The following is a 10,354-nucleotide window of genomic DNA, read 5'->3' as shown; positions in this document are numbered from 1 at the left end:
GTAAAACAAGGTTTTATTTATTTATTTTATTTTATTTTATTTTTTATAACTTGAAACAATGTGTTAAAAAAAAAATCAACCTAAAAAAACTATGCATAAAACAATGAATTTTGATTCAACAAATTGACTAAACCAAAAAAGAAGTCTAGGAACACAACAAAATGTCACAATATTTTTACAATACCTTTATTTCTAGCTATGGTGGGTTTTGGTCTGATATTTTATTATTTTATTTTAGAGTAATGTTACGTCTACAACAGTTTCATAATAAATTCTAGGTGTCAAATTGTTACTAGTTTTAAATTGGGCTAACCATTTCTAACCGTGCATTAAAAAAAAAAAAACAAAAAACAAATAAAAATCCAATTGAAGAAAATTGTACCTAAAACAATGAATTTTGGCTCACCAAATTTGGCTAAACAAAAAAAGAAGTCTAGGAACACAACAAAATGTCACACAAAAAAGAATTCTAGGAACACAACAAAATGTCACAACATTTTCGCAATATTTTTTATTTCCAGCTGTGGTAGGTCTTAGTTTGATATTTTAATATTTACATCCATAAAATTTTCATAACAAATTTTAGATGAAAAATTATTATTGGTTTTAAAATTATGCATTAAAGAAAACAAAAAGACAATACAATAAAATTGTGTAAAACTGTGAATTTTGGCTCACCCAATTTGACTATACTAAAAAAGAAGTTTAAGAATACAAGAAAATATCTCAACATTTTCACAATACCTTCATTTTTAGGATCCGAATAGATATTTTTATTTTATTTTATTTGAGAGAAATACTACATCCATAACATTTTTAGAACAATTTCTAAATGACAAGTTGTTATTGGTTTTAAACTAAGCCACTACTGATATCACTTTTTTATCCATCAAAAATTCCTTGCCGCATAAAATTTGTTGTGAAATTATTGTAAAAATATTGTGGACATAGCATTACTCCTTAAACTTTAAAATCAACCAATTTTTTCCTTAATATTTTGGAAAATAGCAAATATGTCATGTTATTATTCTCTTAGTTAAACCGTAATGAAAACTTATAATTCTTAAAGTATTTATTGTGTAATGTCTAAAATACTCCCACTAAATTTAGCATCTCAAAAATTTTCTTCACGTATTTTTAGTTTTAGATGGTAGTAATTCTCAGTCTCTTATTTATTATTTTATTTTGACTTTTAAAAAATTGGCATTTCAATAATTGTGAAAATATAATAAAAATGTGTTAATATAATAAAAATGTGTTGTGTTAGTGAACTATGTATGCACATATAAATATTTTAAAAAAAAAGACAAAAAGAGCACAAGCAAAACCAGGTGTATTGTGAAAAAAGAAAAAAGAAAAAAGAGGCCAATGAACAGTGTAGATAGTCAAATAATTGTGAAAATATTGTAAGAATTTGTTAAGTCGGTGTAGCTGTATATGCATATTTAAATAATAAATATTTAAAAGAAATAAAAGAAAAGACAAAAAACAAAGACAAAACCGACAAAAAAAAAACAAAGAAAGGTCGATGAATAGTACGGGTTGAACAAACCAAACGCACAGTAGCAAATCACTGTTTGTGCATTTGCACTCTTTATGGGTCCGTTTGGATACAGCTTATTTTTGTTGAAATTGAAAACTGAAACTGTAAACACTATAACGAAATAATATTTACAATTTTTAATGAAAAAGTTGCTGAAAAGTGTAATTTGTGAGACCCATGAACAGTGTACGGGTGCACTGTTCACAGTTGACTTGTCAACAATTGCGGGCTGGAAAAAAAAAAAAAAAAAAAAGAAGAAGAGAAAAACGTATATTACAAAACACAAACGCCAAATTAATTTGAATCCAAATGGGTACTATATATATATGTATAAAACTTCGTTTATTATATATAGGGTCCGTTTGGATTGAGCTTATTGTTACTGAAACTGAAAACTGAAAACTGAAAACACTGTAGCAAAATAATTTTTAAATGTGTAAATAGTACCGTGGGACCCATTTTTAATATTTTTTAATGCATGAACAGCATCAGTACAGTACATAAACAGTGAATTTACTGTTCATAACAGTAAAATTTGTCTCCCAAAAGTCAACAAATGCGGGCAAAAAAAAAAAAAAAAAAAAGAGAAAACGTGAAACGCGGACGCACAAAACGCCCTCATAACGTGCTTAAACTTATTCATACCTACTGTAAGGACACGATTTTAGTGATGAACCTAAACAGTATTGGGTTCGTATGTAAAAGGCCTAGACAATATGATTTGTAGAGCGTGGGCGTAAAGAACTAGGTTAACTGTGGTATCTACCTCCAAGATTTACCCTCAAGCCCGTTTAAGGTTTTAGAGTTATTATAACGAACGTCTTTCTTTAGTGACTAGTAAAACTCTCTCCCTTTCCCTTCTTCTTTCTTCTCTCTCGTTCTCCCCGTTTCTTTTTCTTCTCCTTTCTCTTTTTTGGCGATCCCCCCCTTTTTCATGTTCTTCTTTTAGTTTATATATCTTCCTTGGCGCTCCATCCTCGCCGCACACGTGTAGGTTGGGTTCGGAGGATTTCTTTCTGTCCCATCTGGCACCTCCTGGAACTTCCTCTAGGCAGCTGTAAGGCTGCTTCCCCACTGTTCAGGTATCACTTCCACATTAATGCGGCCAGAGAGTTGGTTGAGAGGTCATTAATGCGGAGGTAGCTGTAACCTCAGATATTTGTTTGCCTTATCTCTTTCATCTTTAGTCGGCTACTCTATCCTTTGAGATGACTGAATTCTGAGATTTGATCGCAACGAGACCACGTCCTGATCGTCCTCGGGCGCGATCTTCCTCGGACGCGTTCTGCTGAGGACGATGGTGTCCTCGGACGGGTATATGGCCTCCGATGGGCCACTGGCCCAACAATCCTGAACTCATTCCGAATCCTAGGGGCCTATTAATCGAATGATCCCCACACCTACAGTTTTGGAGGGAATTTTGAAGCCCATAGGGCCTAGCCTCCACATTTCTTTGCTTTTATAATTATTTAAAAAAAAAAAATTGTTTTGGAAATTCAATACTTTTTTTTAAAAGAAAACCTTTTCCAGTAGGTTGTTTGCACAAGTTTTACAGAGGAAAATCTTTTATTTAAAAGTTGAAGCATACTACAATATTTTTTTGATAATTTGACAATTGGATTGGAAGAGGGAGGATTTGAATTTTGGCCTTCTCCGTTGGAAACACTTCCTAGTTGAGCTCCAAGGCTTGCGAAGCATACTACATTTGTTTGAGAGTCTGAGACATTATGACATGAGTTCGTAAATTCAGCAAGGTTCTTCCTTTTCGTTCTTCTTTTACACTATGGATTTTATTCTTTTGGGTATTCTTCATGTTATTCTATATTTATTTTCTGTTTTACTAGCTGTAGGAATATTGAAAATAATTGTTAGGGTCATTCTTTTTTAATTTTTAATGACTTTGCTTTGTTAGGGACAAGGAAGTTTGATTCCACCAATTTGTATTTATCTGTGATGCATGTTTCCCTTGCATGTGCGTGTAGGTGGGTGTGTTTAAATTCAATCTCTTTTTAATGTGTGGTGCTTACTGCTTAGTGCCACTATCATAAAATTTTAATTATCTATAGTTGGGTATGTTAAATATTAGCATTGATACACCATGTTGAATATGCTAGTATGGATGCGGAAGCGAAATCATAAAGTATAGAACACAATAACATATGAGGGTTACGTGGTTCAGCCTAACTGCCTACATCCACGGAGGAAACCCTAAAGGGCTACATCAATAGTATATTAGAGTGTAGTACAAATCCTATGTTGTAATAAATCATAACATGTGTATATATAGTAGACTAAACCCTAGACTAATCAACTTCTAGTACAAGTAGGAGACTTGGCTTGCACACAAAGTAAAATTAGGCTTGGACCTATGCTAATAGGCTAATATATCTCTAACAAGGTATTTATTAGATCATGAATTTTCCATCTTTAGTGGGTTCACCTTGGAGGATGTTGGTCAGCTGAGTTTGCTCTTTCTGTATTAGCTATAATGTACAAAATGGACAAATAAAAATTGATAAGAGACTTATAGCACTTGTTCAGTATAGCACATCATTTCCACCTGTTTTTCAGAACGGTTAATTATCATTCCATGCAAGAGAGAGGAGTGGAGCTAGAAATTTTAGTTTGGGGCCAAAACTAAATTATCATATTGATTCACAATATCTATGTATCTATGCATGTATATTTAACCCACTCATCACTACGCTAATGAATATTCAAACATCAATTTCAAGATTTGTTTCTCCAAATGTCAAATACAAAAACAAATTTGTTAGTTTTGGCATGTGTATGAGATTTTTCAAAGAAGATTTGTGGTATCATAAATTGGACTATGTAGCTTTATTTTATAATCTTGTACTAGTTGGGTTTGTCATAACCCAATTTGACTTGTATTTCATTTCTTTGACTAGAAGCTAATATAAAATTTTAGATAAAAATAATGAATAAAGTCTATCAATTGGTTTAATAAATTAAAGGAAAAAAATCATAAACCATAAGATAAATAAATAAAAATTGAAGTAAAAAATAGTTGAAGAAGGATAATAAGAATTTTTTACCTCTCAAGATTTCAAAACCATTTCCTCTTAGTTTCAAATAAGAAAGCTCTCTATCAAAAAAGAAAAAAGAAAAAAAAAATAAAGAGGAGCTGGATGAGAATGTAAGAACAAAATTTCTCTCCAAACTAGTTTGGAGAGAAATCCTTCAAACTTATTATATATCTCTTTTTTGGATGTAAATTTTGAAAATCTAACCGATAAATTATATGTTCCTTATGTTTTTAATATACATATCAAATTCCGTTAAAATCAGATGTTATATACTATTTGATTAATAAATTTATTTTTTATACATAATTTTAAAACACAAAAACTTAAAATTTTAATATTTGTTTGATGACATAGCAATTGATTTTTGATATTTTAAAAATTTTATAAGTATAAAAGATATAATAAGAATATGCAGTCCTACCATTAAATTTTTAAAATTTACAATTAATATAAAAATATATGATAAATTCGAAGGAATTTGAAAAGAAAGTTTGTTGTGAGACTCTGAACATAGGATGAGAGAAAGGATTATAGAGATTGAGTGTGTGTTTGGGCTCTGCGTTTGTGCGTCCGCGTTTTTCAGTTCACGTTTTCTACCTTTTTTCTTTTTTTTTTTGCCCGCATTTGTTGACTTTGGGAGACAACATTTACTGTTATGAACAGTGTATGCACTGTTCACGTACTGTGTATATACTGTTCACGTATTAAAAAATATTAAAAATGGGTCCCACGGCATTATTTACACATTTAAAAATTATTTTACTAACAGTGTTTTCAGTTTTCAGTTTCAGTAACAATAAGTTCAATCCAAACGGACCCTGAATAGAATTTATAGTGAGACAGTGAGAGCAACTGATTGGACGTTGAATTGGCTGGCTAGTAAGTAGCATGTGGAAAATGCAAATTGAAAAGGTAAAAGAAGCCAACGGGGGTTTAGGTTTGATTCCTGCTACTAGCAGGAGTTCGTTGGTGAGCATCATATCTCTAAACGTGTGTGCTCTGCCTGGAGGTTTAATATAACTATAAACATCCCTATTTTCTATTCTAAAAAAAAAAAAAAAAAAAGATAAAAGAAAACCAGCAGTAAAAGTTTCTCAATAAAAGTTTGGCCTTTGTTAATGACTGGCTAGTAAGTAGCATGTGAAAAATGCAAATTGAAAAGGTAAAACTGTAAAAGGAAACTAGCACTAGCAGTAAAAGTTTCTCAATAAAAGTTTGGCCTTTGTTAATGAATAAAAGTTTTCAGTTCATTCTTTTTATGCAATGCATAGCTTTTTAAAGGAAGCTAGCAATAAAAGATGTAGGCTATATAGGGGGGAATAGGTAGACAGACTAAAAAAGATGCAAGTAACAATGAAGTCAATTGCCTTGGTGGGGCCAACTCTTCCAAAAATGCATGGGAATCTATTTTTACTTACTACAGTAAATTTTTACTCTTTCTTTTTTTGGGAGGGGGGCATGGCGCCCCTAGTATACGTGGCTCCACCCCTAGAAGGGAGATTATATATAAGTTATACTACATAAGGCAGATTTGACAATTGTGTTTCAATTGCCTTTCTTTGATGGGATTAAGTTTTGAGAAAGGGATTAAGTTCTTCTAAAGTTCTCAGGTAACTCCATTGTGGAGTTCTTAAAATTTTATCCATTAATGGTGAAACAATTGGATTTGATTTTGCCATATTATCAATAATTTAAATGGATAACAAAATAATGCTAATTAATATTTGTTTAAATGTTGAGTATGTGGCTAAATTCAATCTACTAATTTTACGTTGGCTGGACAAATTTTTTATAACTTAATGGTATAATTATCTTAGGAACTCTAGAGGATCCTAATCCTCTTTCATGATTCATTTGCCTAGGAAAAAAATTTCCTGCAACTCAAGAAGAATTTAGGCATTTCTAGGATACATTCAAATTTATAGTTACAATGCCATAATGGCCAAATTATGATTACTTACTGAAACAGATGTACCTTACATTTAAAATTGATCACTCATAGATAGGCTTATAAGAGGAGTGCCTCTTTTATTTAATTGTTTAACTCAAGCTAATTAACACATAATGCCATTGGCAACCATCATCAACAAGGTGATTCTTATAAAGATGATATCACTGCTCACTGCTCACCGCTCACTGCTCACTGCTCAGGGGTGACAAACTACACTGAACTGCTACTTCTGCCTTTTAGAGCTCCAGCACTAAGTCTACAATGCACACAAAGAACTAAATGAGGATAGTTACTGAAAAAATAAGTGCCAGAACAGGCATACTAGGCTTGTTAGATTTTTGTTAATGAAATCATTTTTATCTATCATTTGTTTATCTATAAAAAGAAATCATTTTTATCATAATGCAGTTCTTTGAGTCAAACCAGTACTATTACATGTAGTCAATGTGCAGCAAGGTCACAAATTGAAGAGAATGGGTTGATTTCCAATTTTCCTTTTGTATCATTTGAATTCTACAATCATGTAATCTACAGTAGGACCTCAATTAGGAAGATTTACGTTTGTAAAAATAAAAGCACAAGTTTCTCATAGAATTGTAGAATGTAGACTCTTCTATAAACATAAATCAGGAAGCTTTTTTTTAATGATAACCACAAAGTTATAAAACCAGATAGTGTTCCTGTTCCATAGTGGATTTTGGAGATGGAGGATAAATCTGTACTTACAGTCTGCATCTGTTTTGATCCAGTGCTCCCTGTTCCCATTTGAATCGCTGCTGCTGAGTGTAAACTGCGGTGGGTTAGATTGGCTCTTGTAGCGTCGTATGCTCTCCTTTGAAAGTGCCATTTTTGGATATGACATTATTTCTTCATCTGGGGGCACCGGATCTCCATTGTGATAGTCCCCATTATGGGTTAATTTCTTCTTGTTTTCAGTCTTTTGGGTCTTGTTAGACTTTTGAGTTGCTATTGAGTTTTCAGGGTGAACTTTTCTGTGGAACATTTGAAGGATCTACAAGCCACACATCATAAATAAAGGAACTCAGCCAAAAGCTCATAACCAGGATACTGACAATTTGACATGCATCTGGTGAATCTCAAAATCAGTCACCATGTTGAGGTGCAAAATTTATATATATATATATATATATATATATATATTTACATTATAACCATTCAAACAAAAAGTGTAAAGAGAAAGGGAAATTATTGGTTAGGTAGTTCTGCTTCACTGTAACTGAAATATGGATCTCTTTTTATTGATCCCAGCATGACAAATTCAGGAAACAGTTTAGTGGAGAACTGAAATTGCTTAGGAAGTATACCTTTTGCAGTTTTGTCTCTGCTGAAGCAGAATCAAGAGGTCCACCACCAGCTGCTGTAGAGCTCTTAGAAGAAGCATGGACCATTTTTTTCTTCAGTATCTTTTTCATCAGGTTTATGGCAGACTTATCCGCTTCCTTCTCTGTTCGCCTCTCATCCCTTTCGCACTTTGCTCCAGAATTCTCCTCTGCTATTTTACTCCTCTGAAACAGCTCACCAAGAGATGTCCTATGTTCCTTCTTTGCCACTGTTGTTGTTTCTGACAATTCAATTGCTGACCCAAAAAGATATCCTTGGAGTGGGCAGACAGTAGTTCCATTCCCATTGGTCTCTGGGCCTTCTATTGGCTTGCCACTGAGTGTAATGGTGCTACCATGGCTACTTCTTCCAGTGCTCACATGACTACTTCTTCCGGTGCTTACATGACTGTTTCTCCCAGATGAATCATTGCAACCATCATCTTTAACTTCAGCTCCCAGCACCTTTTCCAACTCATCATTGATGAGCTTCAAATCATTCTCTGTCACCTCTGTTTCTTTTTCAGTTATGTTCTCAACAGAGATGGCAAATGTTGGTGTCGACGGGTCAGCAATGACTTGGTCTGTACCAAGGGTACCAATTGCCAGAAAGCCATGGAAGAGCTCAGATATTGCAGCTGATGATTCTTCTTCATAGTCTTCATCGTCTACTCTGGCTGCTTCTAGACCAGTGAAAGAGTTCCGAAGGTGGTGGTCTTTTTGGGCTTGTTTGAAGGGTTTGGTGCCATAGTTTGACTTTGGGTAGCATTGTTGATCATCAAGTGACGGCTGCCCTGAAAGACAAGTACAAGAATACCCTGACACACAAAAAATGTAGAAGGAACTCGTTTGATGGTGAGGCTAGCCGGGAAAAGGGAGTCCACTTTTGTATATTGGCACTAGTGTCACATGGATATTTGTTTTAATCATGATTTTTCATTGGTTTCTATTAAGTGCACACCATTTTGATTCTTAGGTTTCATGATCGTTTTGGGTTCTTTTGGGGCCATAGTTAAGATATAAAGGCATGCATGTACAGAGGTCTTTAGAGTGATTCTTTTATTAGGTATGTGAAGACTTTATCGTGCCCCTGCTTTCTTTCCAAGGTAGTGCACATCACTTCACAGTCTTTATAATCAACTGTAAAAATAGCAATTCTAAAACTGAAATATGAAGTCTTAGCTTATGGCCATTTCTAACTATCTTCTTATGATTTGTGTCAATTAGTCGTGGATAGCCTAATTTGATGGTATCATTTAGGTGGTTTAAACTTACTGGAAGATGTTAACAGAAAGGTTTGTGTAGCACAGGTCTTACCAATGACAAAATCTTTTAGTGGTTCACTGCTATTTTGGCGGAACTTACGATGCATCCAGCCTAGTAACTGCAAGAAGACATGCAAAGATCAACTTGTAGAATATTGTGACAGTAATGTTCTCCAAGGATAGCAGAGAATGGACTTTACCTTCATTTTCGTTGGTATTTCAGAAAACTTGAATTTTGATTTCAGTTATGAGAGGATGAGGAAGGAGTTTCTTTTCATAGCTAGCTGTATGCTTGTTAATGGATGAGATGTCAAACACTTCCTCCAATGTCTGAGAAAGGGCTGGGCAGAGAGAAACACACAGATGATTACAAATTCATGTTTGCTATGCTTGCAAAGATAGAATCAACTATCATGTGGTCAAATGAAAAGTGGGTCCTGGACCCCACAAGTTGGTGATTCTATATGAGAAATCAAAGTATGTTCATTTGTGAGGTTGATTTTAGAGTTTATAATTTTCTCTTTTTCTTTTCACGATTTCACAACAGTGACCCTTTGTCCAATGCAGTAACAATGTAGCATAAATCATATCTGTCGCATTCTCTTGATATGTATTTCCTGATGCAATTGTGACTAAGTTCCTAACTGGCCATGTTAGGTCTCTTTAAATGTATTTAACCAGGTTATGCACTTTAACATGTTTGCGCACTGCACCTTTTGCATGGAGTGATTATCTTTATTTTATTGGGTCTTAGGTTGGTTTACCCCATATTAAATTGTAGGTACTGTAGAGAATATTTTCTGGAATCAGAATGGAGTCAAAGATAATATGACAAAGAATTAGATCTATTTTCTCAACTGGGACACACTAGTTTGCTTTCCAGTAGGCCCATCGAAGTATTTCAGACTGAAAGGACCCTATTTGATAGAGCTCAACTAGTCGTGATTATCTTTAGTGAAAGGCCTAAATATTTTGTTTAAATTATTATATTCAATTTTAATGTGTTTCTGTTTGCAACCATCTTAATCCTGAAGAAGCAATTGGATGCTCTTGAACTCCTTGGGATGTCTCATATTCAATCTTATTTCAGCAGACCAGGTACTGATGGGTTCTGGACCTCTGGTATACCATGAATTAAGGTAGGACTTTACTTCTATAATTTTGCTTCAACATTTTCTGTGTTTTCTGCTACATACAATTGGCAT

At 33.6% G+C, this 10,354-nt stretch overlaps 1 protein-coding gene across 1 annotated transcript; it reads right to left on the bottom strand.

The window, feature by feature from the left end:
- Positions 1-6,542: 6,542 nt before the first annotated feature.
- Positions 6,543-9,486, bottom strand: LOC115982413 (protein LAZY 1-like). The gene is made up of 5 exons (XM_031105001.1): positions 9,350-9,486; positions 9,202-9,268; positions 7,870-8,678; positions 7,271-7,556; positions 6,543-6,800 (listed from the first exon to the last, which is right to left on the bottom strand). Exons 1-5 carry the CDS (start codon positions 9,353-9,355, stop codon positions 6,781-6,783), a joined length of 1,188 nt encoding a protein of 395 aa, XP_030960861.1. The 5' UTR covers positions 9,356-9,486; the 3' UTR covers positions 6,543-6,780.
- Positions 9,487-10,354: the final 868 nt, after the last annotated feature.

Source organism: Quercus lobata, chromosome 3 (genome assembly GCF_001633185.2).
Source record: "Quercus lobata isolate SW786 chromosome 3, ValleyOak3.0 Primary Assembly, whole genome shotgun sequence".
Classification (NCBI taxonomy): Eukaryota; Viridiplantae; Streptophyta; class Magnoliopsida; order Fagales; family Fagaceae; genus Quercus; species Quercus lobata.
The sequence above is the reverse complement of the archived record's forward strand: the minus strand, read 5'-3'. Positions and strand labels throughout refer to the sequence as shown.

Bases quoted from the DNA above. Each gene is read 5' to 3' on its own strand.
- LOC115982413 (XM_031105001.1), bottom strand. The intron at 8,679-9,201 runs GTAAGACCTGTG...CTTGTCTTTCAG, and splicing joins ACTAAAAGATTTTGTCATTG to GGCAGCCGTCACTTGATGAT. The intron at 7,557-7,869 runs GTATACTTCCTA...TGTGGCTTGTAG, and splicing joins CAGAGACAAAACTGCAAAAG to ATCCTTCAAATGTTCCACAG.